The 22,190-nt window shown below is 36.3% G+C and overlaps 1 protein-coding gene across 7 annotated transcripts in view; it reads right to left on the bottom strand.

The window, feature by feature from the left end:
* The window catches only part of EXOC6 (exocyst complex component 6), a 199,519-nt gene that overhangs the window by 11,401 nt on the left and 165,928 nt on the right, over nucleotides 1-22,190 (bottom strand). For 6 of the 7 annotated variants that reach the window (XM_070464108.1, XM_070464110.1, XM_070464109.1 and 3 more), the window contains one exon: nucleotides 21,711-21,784. In XM_070464108.1, the coding sequence (XP_070320209.1) occupies nucleotides 21,711-21,784 (74 nt within the window). Of the gene's footprint in view, nucleotides 1-21,703; nucleotides 21,785-22,190 lie in introns of all 7 variants that reach the window. The other variant, XR_011486471.1, reaches the window with a different exon arrangement.

Consider the following 22,190-nt stretch of genomic DNA (forward strand, 5'->3'; position numbering starts at 1 on the left):
CCTTGGACAGCAAGGAGATCAAACCAGTCAATCCTAAAGGAAATCAACCCTGAATATTCACTGGAAGAACTGATGCTGAAGCTGAAGCTCCAATACTTTGGCTACCTGATGCAAAGAGCCGACTCACTGGAAAAGACCCTGATGCTGGAAAAGATTGAGGGCAGGAGAAAGGGGTGACAAAGGATGAGATGTATCACTGACTCAATGGACATGAGTTTGAGTAAACTCTGGGAGATGGTGAAGGACAGGGAAGCTTGGCATGCTGCAGTCCATGGGGTTGCAAAGAGTGGGAGATGACTTGGGGACTAAACAATTATCCAGACCTAACTGTATGTAATTACCTTTTGTCAGGTATAATAATTTGCTCAATAAATGCGTCAGAACACTTGCTGCTTAGCCTGTTTTCACAGATAAATTTGTTTTTTCCATTGCCCCAAGGCATAACTAAATATGAAAAAGGCAAGGGGCAGTTATGAAACTATATGCAGAAGCTAATTCATGAAGGTATTAGGTAGAAGCTAATTCATGAAGGTATTAGGTACGTAGAAGGTTCCATAGTTTACTTTGGGACTGGTGATGCCTGAGTGCTTAGTTAGTTACAGATCTCTGGTAACTCTGTAGGTAACTGGTAACTCTCTGGACAGGGTAACAGTAACAGCACTGTGATGTGAACTTCAAAGGGGCAACAATGCAAACTTTAAGATGCCCCTTAGTTAATAAGCAGCTATTGGTAAATAGCTACTGGCATCACTTTCACTACAGGTTTTAGCAGTAAAATACAAAAGGAGACACTAAATAAAAACAACAGGGGAAGGACTTACTTTCTTGGGGAGATAAATGCAGCCAGTGGAATTAAAGGGCTTGTGATCTAAGTCCTACAAGGCTTGCAGGATGTGAATCTGCACTATGGAAGTGCAAAAAGAAATCCCTACCTGACCTCTGGATAACCTAAACAGGAAATTAGGACATTTCTAAGCAAAATAGGCTGTGTCATCCTGTTAAGATAATTGTGTTTCCATTGACACTCTGCATAAACATCTTTACACTAGGCCATTGGAAAAAATTCAAGCCACAGCATCTCTTCTTTGTAATACATAAAACTGGCGCCTGGCCCAGTGCCCTTAACATAGCTGAGGAGGTAAAAGTTTGCTGATAATTAGGAAGACAAAGAAGGGGAAAGAGGGTTAAAAAACAGGTAAGAAAATTGGAAGCATTCTTAAGTATTTACAGAGAAGTTGAAAATAAGTTAGTATTCTTTTTAAAAAGGAATTTAATTCTTAAGCAGAGCTGGATTAATTAAGAGAATAGTTAATGATTATAAAGAATGATTCAACAAATACTACAATTTAAAAGAATCGGCATTTCCGCCCCCCCCCTCCCCCCCCCCCCCCGCCCACAATAATTTAAAAATATCTGACATTAGGTTTTAGTGCTGTAGGATGTTAGAAATCAGGTACCATTTGGGTTGGAAAATTCAAGCTCCTCCAATGTCTCACATAATCAATACTCTATGGATATGACTTGGTTTATTTGATCATATTTCACTTGGATAAGAAGTGCTGTTTAAAAAAAAGGAAGTGCTGTTTTGGGATTTCCCTGGCAATCCAGTGGTTAAGACGCTGAGCTTCCACTGTAAGGGGTGTGGGAATTCAATCCCGAGTTGGGAAACTAAAATCCCCCACGTCTCACAGCATAATCAAAAAAAAAATTTTTTTCATGCTTTTTCTTTTGATACCAACAGAGTATTTTTATCTATACCTTATTAAATTCTCTTCCAAAAAAAATAAATTCTCTTCCAATTAAGTTTTTTTTCAATCAGCTTTCATTTTGAATTAATCATTTAAGGTAGTAATAAACTCTGGATCTCAACTTCCTCTTTCATAAAATGAAGGGACTGTGTTTATACAGGACATGTACTCTATTTGACACTAGCAATTAAAAGATGATGACCCAGTGTTTGGATTCAAGGAGTTCCTAAGTGTAATGGAAGAGATAATACAAACATAATTATGAATATGTGAATTACACTGATAGAGTTATGTGTAGGTTATTATTATTACAGCCTTCTCTTGCTTAGGAGAGTGAGATGCAAACCCAAGAAAGTATCTTAGATGGTACCCAAACTGGGTTTAATAAAGGAGTTAATCAAAGGAAGAGTGGTGGTTTTTCCAAATAGAAGGGACAGCATGAAAAAAGGTACAAAGATAAGAAATAGTTTTGCTTATGGGGAATATAATGCACTTTATAGTGTTGCTAAACTGAAATACAAGTAAGGAAGTAGGTAGCACAAGAGACTGGAGAAGGGGACAAGGGCTAGGACATAAACAGACATGCATGTCTTGTTTAGGAACTTTGGGTAGCCATTGATTTTACCCATGGGACGGAGAGAAGATGATGAACAGGTAGTAGGCAGGTAGTTAGGATGGAAAGAAGAGGATGGGTTTGAGAAATATTTAGGAGGAAAAATCCCCAGGGCATGATGAATGACTAGGTGTGGGATATAGCAGAGTGGTGCCATCAATCAAAATAGAGAAAATGGAAAGAAGATCTGATCCAGAATGAGGGAAGATGATGTCTTGAGAGCTTTAGCCACACAAGATGTAAGACACACATCTCAGTGGAAATGTCTACCAAGCAACTGGATATAGCATTTCTGTCAGAGATAAGATGAGAATGGATGAGTTCACCCAGGTAAAGTATATACTGGGAAGTGTCCTAAGAACAAAACCTCAGAGACACCAACAATCAGGGAGTAGTTGAAAAGAAAGTCACAAAAGAGACAGAAAAACAATGTTAAGAGAGTATAGTCTTTGAAGAAGAGAAAATCTGAGAGGATATGATCAACATTATCAAATGCAATAGGAAGAATCAGTAAGATAAGGGCTAAAAATGTCCACTGGCCTTCCCTGGTGAATATTGTTTTAGTTAGCAGTGTAGCAAAGCAGGTAGAATTGAAGAATCAATGAGAAATGAGGAAATAAGGATATAAATCCTTCTAACTCATTCTCTTAAGGAATCTGCAAAGGAGAGAAAAAAGGGATCAGAAACAGCCAGAATGAGACTAGAGAAGATACTGTCAGATTTCCCTGGCAGTCCAGTGGTTATGACTCCATGCTCCCAAAGCAGGGGGCATAGGTTAGATCCCTAGTCAGGGGAGATCCTGCATGCCCCTGGGGAAGCCAAACAAGATTTTCTTTCTTTCCTCCTCTCAGATAGGAAAGATCTGAACATGTTTGTATGCTAAGGCAAGAATATTGGAGTGGGTTGCCATTTCCTTCTCCAGGAGATCTTCCTAACCCAGGGACTAAACCCAGGTCTCCCACATTGTATGCAGACACTTCACCATGTGACCCACCAGAGAAGTCTAGTTCGGAAAAGGATAAAGCAGAGGAAAGGTACAGGAGTAATGAAACAAAGTCCCATAAAAAAGAAAGACAAGAGAGTCTTGAATAAAACGGCTACCTATCATCTGATTCTAAAGGAAGGAAAGGAAGATGAGTGCAAATACAGATAAACTGTGACTGCAAAAGCAACAGGGAGAGATGGACAGTGATGGTGAGGAATGAAGGGGGTATAAGAGGCTGGAGCTTTCACTCAACAGTGGAAGAACAATGAATCTATAAATAGAAAAGAGGACCTAGGAGAATTTCAATTTCTCTTTCCACTGTGCAGCTTGCGGAAGAATACGTGGCTACCCCTAGTGAACTACTACAGGGTTAGCATTCCCCTTAGAATTCCATAATTAGGTAGCAGAGAAAACATTCTACCCCAGAATAAAAGCTGTAGGGCTGTTTACATTGGAATGAAGGTATAAAGAAAGGGCTAGAAGAAGCGAGAAGGTATAGAGTAAACAAAACAACAGGGAATGAGATAGGAAATAGGTTGGGAGGTGGGAAGAAGTGGATAAAGAAAGCAGAAAGAGTATCGAGAAAGTACTTAACTTTATTGAGCAATCAAATATTTAATCTTCTAGAAAGAGAGATGCATGCCTGGGAAGTGCCAGAAATGATAATGACCAAGACTCAGGAAGAAACAGTGAAGGCTGCCATGAGGTTTTCAAAGGGCAGAGAGACCTCTGAATGTGGATGTCTCCGGACTCTGAAGAGCAGCAAGGGCCCTGGTTAAGGAGAGAACTTCTAGGAGGTTTGGTTAGACTTTCTGAAATCTCTTAATTCTCAAATCTTAGGATTTCATGACCATGAAAATCACTGACTCACAGACTGAAGGTAATTGGAAGATGATCTGACATTTAAGAAAACAGAAGAGAGAAGAAAAAGAACTATACATTGTAAAACACTTTAGGGACTAAACTATCACTTAACATTAAGAACTAAGCATTGTAATGTATACCTAAGAAGGAAGTTCAGGCAAAAATGCTATAATGATTAATTCTCAAATCAATTAATCCCTTTAGCAAATCACATCCTTTCCATATATAGTAGCAAAAATTTTCATCATGACTGTATTATACATTTGGCTCTTAAGTCACTACTGACTTAAAAGACACTAACCTAAATTTATTTAATATATGGTTTTATAAATATATGAGTGGAATGCATTCCTTCCAAGTGCTAGCTTCATGTTAGTAGTGTTGAGTTCCCTAAGCCAACTAAATTTGAGGAAGGATGGCTCTACAGGCAACTGAGAACTACCTAAAGTCTGGAATATGTACATATTTGTACATATCTGGGGGTTATGTCTGTTCTCACTTTCCAACCAAATTACGAGACCTTCAAGGGCAGCATAATATCTCTAATTCTCTTTTAGGGTACTCTATAAAAGCTGGTTGAACTGAACTAAATTACATTTCCTAAAACACTTTGAGAAGCAAAAGTTTAAGGACTGTGCTTTTTCTCTGGAAAAACATAACTATGAAAGAAAAGCAGAGAAATTTACGCACACGTAAAAGCGTCTAATTAGGCCACTAAAAAAGATTAGCACAAACACAGCCTGACTCTCAGACTCCTTCACACATAGATTACCTAGAAGATTCTGATAGTCTTTACACAAAGTTTACTAGTCACCTGTTCATTTTTATCTCTATTTCAGACTATTCATCCTATCTGTGTATAACTTTCACTTGACCATTTTATTCCAGTGAAGTGGAGACTTTTCTATACTTTATAAAAGAAGAAACTGGGTTTCAGAGAGATTGCCTACTTCAAATTTATATAAAGTAGGATTAGAATCTAATTTCCTAAATTTACAAATTAAGGGCTTAAATAACTTATTTAGAATGGCTTAATTTATACAAGACTTCCTTATATTTGTAGGTTTTATTGAAACCTATCTGCTTTCAATAAAAAATGCTTGGCAAGGTTTCTCAGAACACTGCTGTAAGATTTCACATTAGATATAGCAAATACATAAAGGGCAACCTAGGTAATTTTATGCTGCAAAAAGATTCTAACAGTGGATATACTCATTAGTATGTGAAGCAAATAGTACATTTTTCTTTCTGACAAAGCATTTAAATATTTAAACTTCTCATAAATTATCCTCACAACTCAAAGAAATTAATAATTAAAAAGAGAAACATTTCTGTTTAATAAAAGAAAAATTATTAGAGAAAATAATTTTTCTTATAAATGAATAATTGGAATTTAGACAAAAGTGTGAATTACTTTTGAGAGGAAGGATAAAGTTCCCTTTTGGAAAGCATCAAATATTGATTTTATATCTAATATTACTGGATGTACAATATTTACTAAGAGCCAGAATATCACTGTTTTTTATTGGTGGCAGACTATTCTAAACATTTTAACCTATTCCTGTCAGTGAAAAAAATTGCAAGAACATCAATGATTTAAAAATTTAAATTTGGGACTATCTCTCTTTACGTTACGCACTGGCTTATAATTCCCCGTCCACAGGGACAAAGTCTTACTTCTTTAGTAACACACTGAAAATGTACATCAAAATTAATCATACTATAATACTTACAGATAAGGAATATTCCATATTTGCCCAAATGCACACTTACACAAACAAGAAATGAAAAAGAGTAAAGCAGATTCATATTTACCCATATGAAATAACATAGTATTGCATGAAAAATGCAAATTATAGCACATATGATCCATTCCCCTCCAAAGAAAAGAATTCTACGTGTGTGCACAAAGTGGGCGCATGTGTGGGTGTTAAAATGTGCATTTTAAAAGGTCTACAGGGAAACACAGCAATGATTCTGAGAGACTGAAGAGGAGGAAAAAATAAGGCCCTTCTTTTTATAAATTTCTACATGTTTGATTTTTTTGTGTTTTAAACAGGGAGCATGTCATGTTAATTTTCTGATTTTTACAACAGTCAATAACTATCAGTTCAGTTCAGTCACTCAGACGTGTCCAACTCTGCAAGCCCATGGACTGCAGCACACAAGGCTTCCCTGTTCATCACCAACTCCTGGAACTTGCTCAAACTCATGTCCATCAAGTCAGTAATGCCATCCAACCATCTCATCCTCTGTTGTCCCCTTCTCCTCCTGCCTTCAATTTTTCCCAGCATCAGGGTCTTTTCCAATGAGTCAGTTCTTCGCATCAGGTAGACGAAGTGTTGGAGTTTCAGCTTCAGCATCATCCTTCCAGTGAATATTCAGGACTGATTTCCTTTAGGATTGACTGGTTTGATCTCCTTACAGTCCAAGGGACTCTCAAGAGTCTTTTCCAACACCACAGTTCAAAAGCATCAATTCTTTGGTGCTCAGCTTTCTTTATGGTCCAACTCTCATATCCATACATGACTACTGAAAAAACCACAGCTTTGACTAGACGGACCTTTGTCGGCAAAGTAATGTCTCTGCTTTTTTAATATGCTGTCTAAGTTGGTCATAGCTTTTCTTCCAAGGAGCAAGCGTCTTTTAATTTCATGGCTGCAGTCACCATCTGCAGTGATTTTGGAGCCCAAGAAAATAAAGTCTGTCACTGTTTCCATTGTTTCCCCATCTATTTGCCATGAAGTGATGGGACTGGATGCCATGATCTTAGTTTTTTGAATGTTGAGTTTTAAGCCAGCTTTTTCACTCTCCTCTTTCTTTCATCAAGAGGCTCTTTAGTTCCTCTTTCACTTTCTGCCATAAGGGTGGTATCATCTGCATATCTGAGGTTATTGATATTTCTCTCAGCAATCTTGATTCCAGCTTGTGCTTCAATCTGGATCTAGCCCAGCATTTCGCATGATGTACTCTACACATAAGTTAAATAAGCAGGGTGACAATACATAGCCTTGATGTACTCCTTTCCCAATTTGGAACCAGTCTGTTGTTCCATGCCCGGTTCTAACTGTTGCTTCTTGATCTGCATACATAATTTCTCAGGAGGCAGGTAAGGTGGTTTGGTATTCCGATCTCTTTAAGATGTTTCCACAGTTTGTTATGATCTACACAGTCAAAGGCTTTGGTGTAATCAATAAAGCAGAAGTAGATGTTTTTCTGGAACTCTCTTGCTTTTTCGATGATCCAATGGATGTTGGCAATTTGATCTCTGGTTCTTCTGCCTTTTTAAAATCTAGCGTGAATATCTTAAGTTCACAGTTCATGTACTGTTGAAGCCTGGCTTGGAGAATTTTGAGCATTACTTTGCTAGTGTGTGAGATGAGTGCAATTGTGCGATAGTTTGAACATTCTTTGGCACTGCCCTTCTTTGGGACTGTAATGAAAACTGACCTTTCCAGTACTGTGGCCACTGCTGAGTTTTCCAAATTTGCTGACATATCGAGTGCAGCACTTTCATAGCATCATCTTTTAGGATTTGAAATAGTTCAACTAGAATTCCATCACCTCTACTAACTTTGTTTGTAGCTATGCTTCCTAAGGCCCACTTGACTTCCCATTCCAGATAACTATACAAAACATTAATTACCATTGGGGAAGCTGGGTGAAGTATACATACGACCTCTCTCAACTGTATTTGTAACTTCTTATAAATTTGTAATTACTTAAAAAACCAAAAAGAACCATGAACATGTATTATTTTTGTAATTATTATGCTATTTATTTTTTTTCCCCTTGCTTTCAAAAAATCATTTAGAGAGCAATTTCCCAAAACTACAAAACAGCTCCAAACCTTTACCCTTAAATATAATCACAAAAATCTATTAGCTTAAAATTTGTATCAATAACTGAAGAAGATATGGGCATAAAACTCCATACCTAGGTAAGTGCATAAGCTGTAAGGCACCAGTATTACAACACTGAAATGCAAAAGCTATTCAGGTACAGCCTAATCCTTCCTAATCTAAGCTCTCCCAAAGGGCAGCATACTTTTCTAATATCTGGACCTTACAGGTAAACTTTGCGAGATGTCTGATCTTGTTATATTCAGAAGTAAGCCCCCAAAATGTCTTCCTTTAATTCTTTGGCACTTCAAATGAATTTAGGATTGTCTAAGGGAAAAATGCTTGCTGGAGGAGCTGTGTGAACAAGCTTGTTGTCCTGCTACTATATCTAGTCAAGCATTTGGATACTACAACTTTGGCAAATCCCATTAATACTTTAAGAAGTCAAAGACTTTAAAACTTCTAAAGAAAGTTCCTGTGAAGTAGTCAGAGGGGCATGTTTAAGCAAGCAGAATGTGTATACAATATAGTAACAAATATAATGCAAACAAAAGAAGATTTGTTTAATTATAGTGGAAATAATTGTTATTTAAAAGTGCCTTCTTCCTCATCATAAAAGAATAAACTGGACTAGTGGCAAAAGAATTGTATGTTATGATGCCTCAAGATTAGTAACAGAAGACAGAAATTTCAAAGTAAAGTCTTGGCAGACACCCAGTCTCCAAGGCAAGAATTATGGCCTAACAATTCCTTCATAACTTCCAAGGCTCATTCATGTCCCTTTAGGTAGAAACCAAAATTGCTTCAATTTGAGTCACACACAAGTATATATTTATCAGTTCTCTCCTATCTTTCTCTGGTGAAGTACATTTGAGCTTCTTTCCTAAATTTTATAACCATTTAAGGGCACATTAGAGAAAGATTGTCAGACTATGTAGAAAAGGATAGAAGAAATGAGGTGAGAATGGTAATGAGAACAGAGAGGTGGGTTCCCAGGGTACTTCCCTTATTAAACAATATTATTAGAAGGAACTATACTCATAGTTTAACATGATACAGAGCTGGCGCACCAGTCTTGCCATCACCCTGATGAAGTATAGTATACTCAAAGAGATGGTAACTGCCACTCAATCAACTAATGAACCCTACAATGCAAGTTTCACACAATCCACTAATTTTAGCAACAAAGATTAAGCATGCCATGAAAAAGATCTCTCCCATAAGTAAATTATACACCATTTTCCCACACAGATTTCACTAAATCATTCAAATAGTTCAGGAAACAGTTTCCCAACAGCACACAGTAGTTATTAAGAGAAGGAGGAATCCATCATATTAGATGATTTCCTCTACAATAATGTCCTCCTCAGCACACCATTTGGATTCTTCAATGGCTTTCTTTCTACACTCCTTAATTTCCATCCTATTAGCCAAGATACCTTTCTGAATCGAACAGTCTTTATCTTCAACTTTATCTTCTGTGATACTAGCTAACTCATCTCTCAGATTGTGGAGCTCTTTCATTGCCTGCTGTTCAATTGTTTACCCAGTAGCTGGCTATAGAAGGCACTCAATAAACACTTGCTGAATAAATGAATTAGTAAATAAATAAATGACAATCCATACATACATAACGCCTTTTACTACAAATACTTCTAGGATTTCACCAACAAATGTTTAATTTACTTATACACTTCCTGTTCCAAAGGTGTCTTAAGGTGAGTGTGCATGCTCAGTTTTCAGTTTTCCTGGAGCAGTGGTGACGAGATAACTGCTGTTAGGTCACATATGATGCCTTTGTGAATCTATTGAAAATACTGGACCCTGTTCTCAGAAATATGCACATATAGAAAAGATTTTGCATAAATCTAAACCAACCTGTGATCCCCAGGTTAGAATTCCTGATCTAAAGGCACATAAGGACCTTTATGCAATGCAATCTATGTTATAACCAATTCCTGCTCATGGAGTTGAATGCTTAAGGAAACAATAATAATAATAAAAAGCCGCAAATCATTCCTAACAGATCTGTCTACAAAGTGGTAGAATATAAGAACAGTCAAATCAGTCAAATCAGTAATAGTCAGGGCTAATGGGCTGTTGAGTTACCTCATGCAGGTTATTGTATTGAGAAGTCCAGATTTGGAATTTATCATGAAAGAAAATGGCATGTGTGTTGATGACATATGTAAGTAAGAAAACAAATCTGCGAAAGAGAGAGGGGTTTTATGGGCTGCCTTTTTAAAAAACGGCATGCACTATACTCCTGTTCCAAGTATATGAAGTCACACTGGCTCAGGATATGGACAGTCAAGTTCTAGAAATTGATAATGTTAAAAAAAAAACAAAAACTAAAAGGAATCGGCTTATATTCAGAATTCAGAATGTCCACTGACTCTTCTGGGAGGCAGAGAATCTTCCCTAGGTACCATTAATAAAAGATGCATATGCAGGGTCACAAAATGACTTTTAAAAAGCATATTCTTTAAATTAAGTCAGATTAAAGAAGTGATGGATGGTAAAAGTTTTTTTAGGTGTGCATGTCCTCCTTTGCTGCCAGGGAGGACTTGGTGATTGGTGAGAGAGACAAACTGAATAAAGCAGCTTTTGTTTCCCTCACTCCTCTATTTTGTATCTGAAGGTGCTTATGGTTAAGTTAACGTGACTACAGTCCATGGGGTTGCAGAGTACAACTGAGGACACATACCCACAAACATAATGTGTAAACTGAGCACATTTAAAGTCCTTTAAAGGACTCACAGAAGTTTTTTCATCACATTTTTAGTACCACTAAGTAGTAATACCATTTTCTTTGTGACATTTTGGCTTTAAGATTCTTAATTTGGAAGGTAGTAGGGTTTTCTGTCTTAAGGAAAGGTACAGTTATCTTGAAAAAAGTCACTTCAAATGTATTTGCTTCCCAGGTGGCACCGTGGTAAAGAATCTGCCTGCCAATACAGGAGATACAGGAGATGTGGGTTCAATCCCTAGGTTGGGAAGAATCCCTGGGGAAGGAAATGGCAACCCAGGAGATGTTCTTCACAACAAACAAAAGGCAGAATTTGATTATTTTATCAAAATACCTCTCTTTCAAAATTTTCTCATCTCATTTACAGTGCATTAGTAATGGAGGAAAAAAAGTAGCAAATATATTCTTTATTTCTCTCCAAGTATGCATACAGTGGCTCAATAACAATAGCCTTGATGATTCACTAAGGAATGTGACAACTGTTAGGATATGAACTCCATATGAGCTGGTATTTTAATTTCCCTCTTAAATCTCTTCATTCTTCACAAGCAATCCTGTGTTACCATTTCATTCTTCTTAAAAAACAAGTTATTCTGTATGACTGACTGACTGGTTTACTAAAGCTAAGCAGCATTAATCCTTTAGTAATTACCATCCTTCATAAAATCATCTCAATGTTTTTTTTTAAAAGGAAGTTCAACAAATTATTTTTGAAAGTTTTCTACTATTTTTCATCATTTCTGTATTATCTGTGTTTTAATATTTAAATTTCATCTATCTACTAAAAGGCTTATCTATTTGCTTTCACAGGCTTCTGTTTTAACCAGAACATAGTTCTAGAAATCCATAGATTAACGCATTGCAGCAGTCCAGGTAATTCAGTGTTTTCAAACTGTGTTAAAGAGCACTGATTTGCAGGACAGTAGGAGATTTTTTTTTTAAAGACTATATTTGTATGGATTCATACTTGGACTCTCTGCTTTCTCTTTTTTTAAAAAGAATATTCCATTTATTTATTTGGTTGCACAACGTATTAGCTGCGGCACGCAGGATCTTTCAATTTTGGCATGCAAACCCTTAGTTGTGGCCTATGGGATCTAGTTCCTTGAACAGCAATCGAACCTGAGTCCTCTGCATTGGGATTGAGGAGTCTTAGCCATGGGATCACCAGGGCAGTCCCAAGAGATTTTTTTTAAGTATTTTGTACTTAAACAAGTCTGGTGGTGGTGGTGGGAGGGAGGGATACACCTTAACTGTAGGACTCTCAAAGCCTTCAATGTGCTAATGAAATTGTGAATTTACAAGAGAGGAACACAATATTCAGGATTTCCTAAAATTAACTGACTATAATCTACTTTCTTCATGACTCACTGTTCCAAATAAGAGAAGTTTAGGAAATGTTGCTTTATTTAAGTTCTAGTTTATATTTAGTCATTGTTGATTGCTCAATTAAGGCATATACTGCCTTTGTCTAAATTCCTATAATTCCCCTACTAAAAATATTTCTTTATCCGTAAAAGAACAGTTGGTTTTGGAACAATGACAACATTTCTTTTAGTATCCCTAAATGACCAAGAGAAATCAAGAAATGTTTGTAATGCTTACAGTTTTACATGAGAAGGCAGAAAAATGTGTCATGTATTTTTTAGAACTATTCCCATGAAAAATAACTGAAATAGTAAAGAAAATTTTATTTCTTTTAAAGTATGTCTTTTTATAGGGAACATTAACTTATATGGAGTATCCCAATTCCTAATACCAAATTAGGAATATTTGGTAATATCTAAGCACAAGCTGGAATTAAGATTGCCGGGAGAAATATCAATAACCTCAGATATGCAGATGACACCACCCTTATGGCAGAAAGTGAAGAGGAACTAAAAAGCCTCTTGATGAAAGTGAAAGAGGAGAGTGAAAAAGTTGGCTTAAACTCAACATTCAGAAAACTAAGATCATGGATTCTGGTCCCATCACCTCATGGGAAATAGATGGGGAGACAGTGGAAACAGTGTCAGACTTTATTTTGGGGGGCTCCAAAATCACTGCAGATGGTGACTGCAGCCATGAAATTAAAAGACGCTTACTCCTTGGAAGGAAAGTTATGACCAACCTAGACAGCATATTAAAAAGCAGAGACATTACTTTGCCAACAAAGGTCTGCCTAGTCAAGGCTATGGTTTTTCCAGTAGTCATGTATGGATGTGAGAGTTGGACTGTGAAGAAAGCTGAGCGCCAAAAAATTGATGCTTTTGAACTGTGGTGTTGGAGAAGACTCTTGAGAGTCCCTTGGACTGCAAGAAGATCCAACCAGTCCATCCTGAAGGAGATCAGTCCTGGGTGTTTACTGGAAGGACTGATGCTGAAGCTGAAACTCCAATACTTTGGCCACCTCATGCAAAGAGTTGATTCATTGGAAAAGACCCTGATGCTGGGAGGGATTGGGGGCAGGAGGAGAAGGGGATGACAGAGGATGAGATGGCTGGATGACATCACCAACTCGATGGGCATGAGTCTGAGTGGACTCCAGGAGTTGGTGATGGGCAGGGAGGCCTGGCGTGCTATGATTCATGGGGTTGCAAAGAGTCAGACATGACTGAGCGACTGAACTGAGCTGAACACACTAAAAATATTTTTTAATATAGCTGAATAATTTTCATTCACTTAGTCAACATTTACTGATTGTTTACTATGTGCCAGGAATAGCGTTAAGCAATAGATGTACAGTAGTGAACAAAAAAGGCATGATTCCTATCTTCATGGCTTATCGCTTTGCTTTTTTCTTTTATGTTACCTGTATTGTTATGAACACTTGCTCCAGAACTGCTTTATTTTTAAAAATACCTTTGATGTGGTAGGGATATAGTTAGGCTGCTATTTTAAAACCTCAGTCGTATAACTAATTTGCTAATGAGGTATGGCATGAATCATGAAGTATAAGCATACAGTTAACTGGGGGACAACAGAACCCATGTTACTTGTATATTAGAAATACATATCATTTATGTTTCAAAGTCTTGTGTTTTATAATTAATTTACACTGAAATGCTATGAGAGCCAATTCTTTTCACTAAATGGTCCTGGGTCAACTGGATAACATATGGAACATAATGAATCTTGAACCTTACACTCTATACTATGCACAAAAATCAATTCCATATGCACTGTAAACCTAAATATGAATGGTAAAACAATAAAACTTAAAAAAAAATTTACAATTTCAGGGGTAGGTAAAGACTTCTTAAATTGAACAATGAAAAGAACTGATTAATCATGAAGGAAAAAAATGATAAATTGGATTTCATTAAAATCATGAGCTTTTATTTAACAAAAGCCACCAGTAAGAGTTAATAGACAACTCACAGAGCAGGAGGAGATACCTGCAATACACACACTTGAGAAAGGACTCATAGTCAAAATATACAAAGAACTTCTAGAAATCTGTAAGAAGTAGACAATCCAATTGACAAATAAATGGCAAAAACTTGAAAAGGTTATTCACAAAAGAGGATATTGAAATAGACAACAGATAAATGAAAAGGAGTTCAATTTCATAAGTTATCAAGGAAATGCAGATTAAAGCCACAATGTAAAAGTATTTAATACCCACTAGAAAGCCTGAAAAGGAAAAGACAACTAACATCAAGTGATAGCAAGGATGCAAAGCAAAATAACTCTTCTACACTGCTGGCTGAAGTATGAAGTATGAACTAGTACTCCTGCTCTGGAAAACTGCTTCACAGTATCTATTATAACTGATTATAAACCTATTCCCCTGACACAGCAATTCCACTCCGAGGTAAAATACCTCAACAAAAACGTGTCCACATTCATCAAAAGACATGCAATAGCATGTCATGTTAGCACAATTTATAACAGTAAAACTGGAATCAATTCATATACCCATCAATGTATAAACTACTGCATTTTTATATAATGGTAGACTCAGAGAAGGCAATGGCACCCCACTCCAGTACTCTTGCCTGGAAAATCCCATGGATGGAGGAGCCTGGTAGGCTGCGGTCCATGGGGTCACTAAAGAGTCGGACACGACTGAGCGACTTCACTTTCACTTCTCACTTTCACACATTGAAGAAGGAAATGGCAACCCACTCCAGTGTTCTTGCCTGGAGAATCCCAGGGACAGGGGAGCCTGGTGGGCTGCTGTCTATGGGATCACACAGAGTTGGACACGACTGAAGTGACTTTGCAGCAGCAGCAGCAGCAGCAGACTACACAGCAAAGAGAATGAATGAACCACAGCTACACATAACAGTATGGATAAATTTCACAAACATAATACTGAGCAAAAGAAGACAGAACCAAAAAGTTAGTAGTACATGATTCCACATATATATGCCTATATGCTTAGACACTCAGTTGTACCTGACCCTTTGCGACCCTATGGACTGTAGGTCATCAGGCTCCTCTGTCCACGGGATTTTTCAGGCAATACTGGAGTGGGTTGCCACTTCCTTCTCCAAGGGATCTTCCCCACCCAGAGATCGAACCTGCATTGCAGGCAAATTGTTAACGAACTGAGCTACTGGGGAAGTCCTGATTCCATGTATACAAAGTTCAAAATCAGACAAAATTTATCTGTGGTGTTAGAAATCACTATAGTTATTATCCTTTGAGAGGGAGAAGTGCAGTGAGGCGTGGTGGTCTCTTTCAACGTACTTCCTAGTCAAGTTGTTCTTTTCAATCTGGGTGTTAGAGAGATGTATTCACTTTGTCAAAAATTGGCAACAGTACACCTATGTTTGCTCCTTGGAAGAAAAGCTATGACCAACCTAGACAGCATATTAAAAAGCAGAGACATTACTTTGCCGACAAAGGTCTGTCTAGTCAAAGCTATGGTTTTTCCAGTAGTCATGTATGGATGTGAGAGTTGGACCATAAAGAAAGCTGAGTGCCAAAGAATTGATGCTTTTGAACTGTGGTGTTGGAGAAGACTCTTGAGAGTCCTTGGACTGCAAGGAGATCAAACCAGTCAATCCTAAAGGAAATCAGTCCTGAATATTCATTGGAAGGACTGATGCTAAAGCTGAAACTCTAATATTTGGCTACCTGATGAGAAGAGCTGACTCACTGGCAAAGACCCTGATACTGGGAAAGACTGAAGGCAGGAGGAGAAGAGGACGGCAGAGGATGAGATGGTTGGATGGCATCATCAACTCGATGGACGTGAGTCTGAGTAAGCTCCAGGAGTTGGTGATGGACAGGGAAGCTTGGAGTGCTGCAGTTCATGGGGTCCAAAGAGGCAGACACAACTAAGCAATTGAACTGAGCTGAACTATAATAGGCAGCAGAAAATGGTATAGAAAATGACTCAAATATAGGCTAATAAGAACCATGTATTTGATTTTCACTACAAAAGGATACCTCTCTAAGGGTTTAGACTATATATTCCCAGATATTTTTTTCTTTTAGTCACGCAGCATGTGGGATCTTAGTTCCCCAATCAGAGATCAAACCTATGGCCCCTGCAGTGGAAGCACAGAGTCTTGGCCACTGGACCTCTGGAAGTCCCCTAGTATCACATCTTTAAAGGCTCTTCATATGACAAGGTATCCAATCTCTCACTACCCTTGTAATTCTCTCTTATGTGTTCTCAAATCATGCAATACTTAAAGCACAGTCTTAACAGCCTCAAATCACAGTAGTTTAACCCAAATATCACACATTCATTAATGCAGTCTAAGAATTCCCAGCATACTGCTGGTTCATTTGGAGGTTAACTAAAACAACCAGATCTTTTTCATAATAAAAGTCAGATTTACCACATTCTGTGTTTTTAAAAATTTAATTTTAAAAAAGTTAAATAGAGCACTCAATACTTTCCCTGCTAAATGTAACTTTATTGGCTTTGGCTTATCACTCAAGTCTACGGAGAGCACTTTGATTCTGTCTTCTATGTATTTATCCAAGTCATCATTTAAAAAATATGCTCATCCCAAACTGTCAAAGACAGACATCAAGAAGGTGTTGCCAGAATCTTGACTTAAGGCAGCATTTCCCAAAGTATGTTCATGTAATACAACTCCAAATTAGCAAGGGATGTATTCTGTGAGGAGTTTAGGTAATGTTGGGTTACCAAACCATTTCTCAGTCCTTACAATTCTAATGCATGTGGTAAATTTTTAAGAGGGGATTTGAGTATAAAGTGTTTCCTAAACTTAGCTGACTTAGAATCTTTTTTAAAGAAGTCTTTTCTCATCTTGAGAAATCAGTGTCCCTGGAAAGACACTTCAGGACATATTGATTGAGGGTGATAATGATACATTAGCCAACATTCTCTGGGGAAGAGATTGTTTTATTAGCTTCAAACCTATCTAACTGCATTATCATCTAACCTACCTCAACCTCTCCCTATTATCTGAAGGATTATCAAGATATTGTCAGATGCAGCAATAATATCTTGCCAGTCTAATTTATCACAAAGTGAAATAGGACCAAGTAAAGAGGATTTGGTATTAGGATTATTAGTGAGCCATGAATGCTCAGTCTACTGTGAGAATTACGCTCAATAAGAAGCTATGAAGGTGAGAGAGATATTTTTAAAGTTTCCCACTAACTTGGCTACATTTTAAAAGTTTTAGTGATTAAACACTAATCTTTAGTTTCCTGGGAAATTCAGTTATATGGGACACCTCTTTTTTCAGTGACATTTAGTGAAATTTTGCTATGTATTAAGAATGAGTTATTTTAAAATGTATTACTGAATACTATATATCATATAAAAAAATCTTATAATAAAAATACTTAAAATTTTTAAGGTTTTCATTTTACATATTTTGAAATTCTTTTGTAATCCATTTTAAAGATTATATTTAACAAAAGACATGGTCTTTGTAAAAGAAAACAGATACACACAAGTGTATCAAAGTCTGTCATCATTTAGTGACTTCATTTCAGAACTGGGGGTAGAAGGATGGTAGGCTTTACTTTTAGTATACTGTGTATACTAAAAAAGTATACACAGACAAATCATGTTCAAACAGCACATTTAAAATTGAGTGAGGAAGGATACTCACATAAGACAGTACCAGTACTGCTAATCCTCCACACTGTCTACTGGGTCAGTAGGTCTTAAAATGTTGTTGAGATTACTGGCTTCCATTAGCAAGCATGTGATTGGCAGGATGATAAAGTCTTTCCACTCACAGGTCAGCTATTTCCTTTTCTTTAGAAGAAGGCAATTCTGATGATACATCTTTTAGCTACAGTCTCTCATTGAGTCCCAATTCTCTTGCCTTCAGCTTTGATATGGTTCTAACTTTCCTCTTGTATCAGCTCATACTTGTCATCAACTCCTCTATTCAGAACAGCAAGTATCAGGAGTTTGACCTCAGGGCAAAGTCCGGGTGGGCAGGTAAAATTTGACCACTGGACCTACTTCCTAATCTTTCATACCCAGCAATTCATGAAGCAGTATCAAATTCAAACTGAAAGACAGAAGCATGACCTCTTATAAGTGCTATGAAAAGGGCTCTTTTGCCTTTCTAAGTACACTTGAAAAGAACTGTCAGCTGCCCTATTAAGACAGAAACGGATCACAAGCCACGAAAAAAAGAAGGAAAAGTGCAGAAATTCAACTGAAATGTAAATAAAAGTGTTAGCATCCTCTCTATGTTTGGTGATAGACTACTTTATATAAAAGTGTTAAAATAATATGCTGCTATGAAATATCTTTATGAAGGCAGCAACATAACACTACTGAAACTTTAAGGCATCCTTATTTAAATAATCACTGACACTGATAAAAAAATTATATCACTTTATAGGAGATTAAAGTTTTCAAAATTAATTTTATTTTTGGCCAATTTCCATACTTAGAATTTTACCACTAAACTATTTGTAAGTTAATCTGAAAAACAAATATAGGTGAAAAATAACTATCATTATCAAGTTGTTATTAAATCATGCCTCTGAAATCATAAAATTCATGTTATATCACCATGGTCCAGTACTTAAAGAATTAACTGCATTTTGTTTTAGAATAGATAAGTACAAGAAAAAAGTATGATTAAATGTTAACATTAATAATCAGGGAAAATAATTTTAAACCTCTTTTAAGACTAGAAAAATTAATCCATAAAAAGCTGGCTCATCAAAATTTTCTATCCACTACTCACTTTCACTGCATACTAACTACCATACTTTAAAATTGTGTTTTATATTAACTGGTTATTTCTATATTAATCTTTTAACAGTTCTATGTACTTGTCGTAATTCTAAATGTTTTAGAATTCTAATGTCAGAATTCTAAGTGTTTTAGAACTGACTTTTTTATTCACTTAATTTCTTCAAGAAATTACCTTGATGAGGAAATGTCAATCTGGACTTAACGCCTTTAAGTGCACATACCTGATAAGTAAATCAACCAAAAAGACTTGAAATGTTTATTAATATTTATAACTATGCTTTCATAATAATTCCCTAGTGGGCTATATGCTTATAAAGAGAATTTTTTTGCTGCCAAATGATGAATGTTTGAAGGAAGAAAGTACCTAGGATCAGTTTTAATCTGCTATGAACCAACCACCTGTCTGGACAAATCAAGGAACAGAATCTTTGCCAAAAGCATTATAAAATTATGTGATCCTACAGCAACATGGATGGACCTAGGGATGGATGGTCTTACCACACTAAGTACGTCAGACAGAAAAAGACAAATACCATGTGAAATCACTCATATGTAGAATCTAATTTTAAAAAGTGACACAAATGAACTTACTTACAAAACAAAAACAGAGTTACAGAGATTGAAAACAAAATTATGGTTACCCAAGGGGTAGTGTGGAGAAGATGGATAAATCAGGAGTTTGGGATTAACACACTCACACTACTATATAGTAGTATAGTAGTATGCTGTGTGCTGTGCTTAGTCACTCAATCGTGTCTGACTCTTTGCAACCCCATCGCCAGGCTCCTCTGTCAGAGATTTTCCAGGTAAGAATACTGGAGTGGGTTGCCATACCCTCCTCCAGGGGATCTTCCCAAACCAGGGATCAAACCCAGGTCTCCAGTTTTGCAGATGGTTTGTTTACCGTCTGAGCCACCCAGGAAGCCCCATAGTAGTACCGCATAGGGAACTCTACTCAAAATTCTGTGATAACCTATATCAGAAAAGAATCTGAAAAAGAATGAATATATGCACGTGTATTACTGAAACAATGTGCTGTACACCTGAAACTCACACAACATTGTAAGTCAACTATACTCCAAGAAAATTTTTTTAAAAATTATGTGATCCTATCTGCAATCCTACATGAGATCATAAACTAGAACAGCATAAAATTTATATAAAACTGAAAAAATGGTAAACAATAAATATCACAGGACTCAGTTTTCCATATAATCTTACTAGGAGCAGGAGGACAGCAACAAAGATAACTACTTGTGAAGAAAATAGATCTACCATCAATAGCAAGAATATCTTCTGGTAAACTGAAATGGAAGTTCAGAATCTACTTTATTCATTTTCTACTATCTTCCCCAACTTAGTAAAGCTAAAACCATCTATAGATCTAGGTAGCTAACCATCTATAGATCTAGGTCACTCATAACAGTATTCCTTGTTTGGCATAATACACGAGTGCTGACTGTAAACAGAAATAAATGATTATATTTTATTTGTTCAGTAATTTACAGATTATAATTGGGCAACAGGAATGGCTTTTCTAATTTCCTTCTAAACCTGACTTGAAATACGAGCTATTTCCACACGACTCACTGTCATATAAGTATTCCTAGCCAGTTTGTGGAGACTGTGATTCTCTAAAGGAGTGTTAAGCTCCATAAGGATGGAACCATCTCTAATATTACTTTTGTGTGGATTTTAACCACATCTCCCCTCTCCAAATAATTAGTACCTAGTAGTTCATAAATACTTATTGAACATTGGCTTGGAATGAGCAAAATCAGCTCTATGTTCAAACATTTATTGAAATCAGAGCTCTTTAACATCACTTGGAAGAGTTTATTCATACCAATGGTGGAACCTCATTTCCAGTTATCTCCACCCCTCAAAGAGAATGGGAGCATTAATAGACTGATATTTAATTCTATCTTCATCTGATTCTTCTTGCCAAAGGCAGCAGTCACTCCTGTTGTCAATCCTAACACTCCTGAGCCCTCTTACTTGGATTTACCCCTCCTCTACACTCTTGCAATCTCAGCTTGATTAAACACCGTAATCCTGGGATTAAGAAAGAAAAAGGAGGGGAAAGAAGACGAAGAGCATAAGAAGAAAAATTATGAGGGAGATGGGACAAGGTAATATGGAGAAAATTAAGAAAATGACAATATAGTAGAGAAGTTAAAGAGTAGTAAAATGAATAGAAGAGATTTAAAAATCATATTTGTCATTATATTTAGAGTTATATGATTGCAAAAGATTTATGTAAATGTCACCACCACCACCACAATTAATTACCTTCAAAATTTAGTTTTATCCTTCTTTATGGAGGCACACAGAAAAACTATAAAAATAGCATTCTTTACACTGACAACATTTTAATCAAGGGATTCCTTTTTAGGTTATAATAATTTATACTTAACTTGGGTCCTAACACTAATGTTATACTACCAAATTTTCATATATGACCATGAAATCATTGAGAACTTAAAGTATCAATAAACCAAAGTATAAAGTTAGTATTTAGTCATGTTCTTTGCTAATAACAACTAAATTAAATATTCACCAACAAGAATGCCCTATGAGGTTGAGACACTGAATGGATACAGGTTCAGAGAGAAGGACCAAATACCTAGTTATCAAAGAAGCACTTCTCTAAAGAAAAGTTGTTTTGAGGCAAAAACAAGCATTCCTGTAGCATTAAAAAAAAGAAAAGAGAAAGGCTAGAGGTAGAAAGCAATAAATGAAAAGTACATTATTACATCTTACTTGTCTGAGGTCAATAAATGCAAGTTGCAGGGTATCCCCTTGGAATCCTGGCACCGGCTCAGAGCTGGCAAACACTATTAAAAAAAAAAAAAAAAAAAAATATATATATATATATATATATAAACAAAATTGCAAAATATACAAGGGTTTAAGCACTAAATTAATTTCTACTCATTAAAAATATAATATTTACAAGTAATCATTTCAAATAAAGACTATTTATAACCTTCAATTTCACCACTAAGAATGTTCTCCACACTCATTACCACAAATATTTCAATCATTTTAAACTTCTAATCTGCCATTTAATTACTCTAAATCATTAATTACAATAAATTTTAAATGGTTATCCCACAAAAGTTTAAGGGTAGTAATATACTTCAATCAAGAAACGTTTTTTGACTCCTTTTAGCCTTAGGTGAATGATTATAGTAGCATTTTGAAACTATACCGATGGCATGGCTATCGAAATATTTCAAA

The sequence above is a fragment of the Odocoileus virginianus genome, unplaced genomic scaffold (assembly GCF_023699985.2).
Source record: "Odocoileus virginianus isolate 20LAN1187 ecotype Illinois unplaced genomic scaffold, Ovbor_1.2 Unplaced_Contig_15, whole genome shotgun sequence".
In the NCBI taxonomy this organism is placed as follows: Eukaryota; Metazoa; Chordata; class Mammalia; order Artiodactyla; family Cervidae; genus Odocoileus; species Odocoileus virginianus.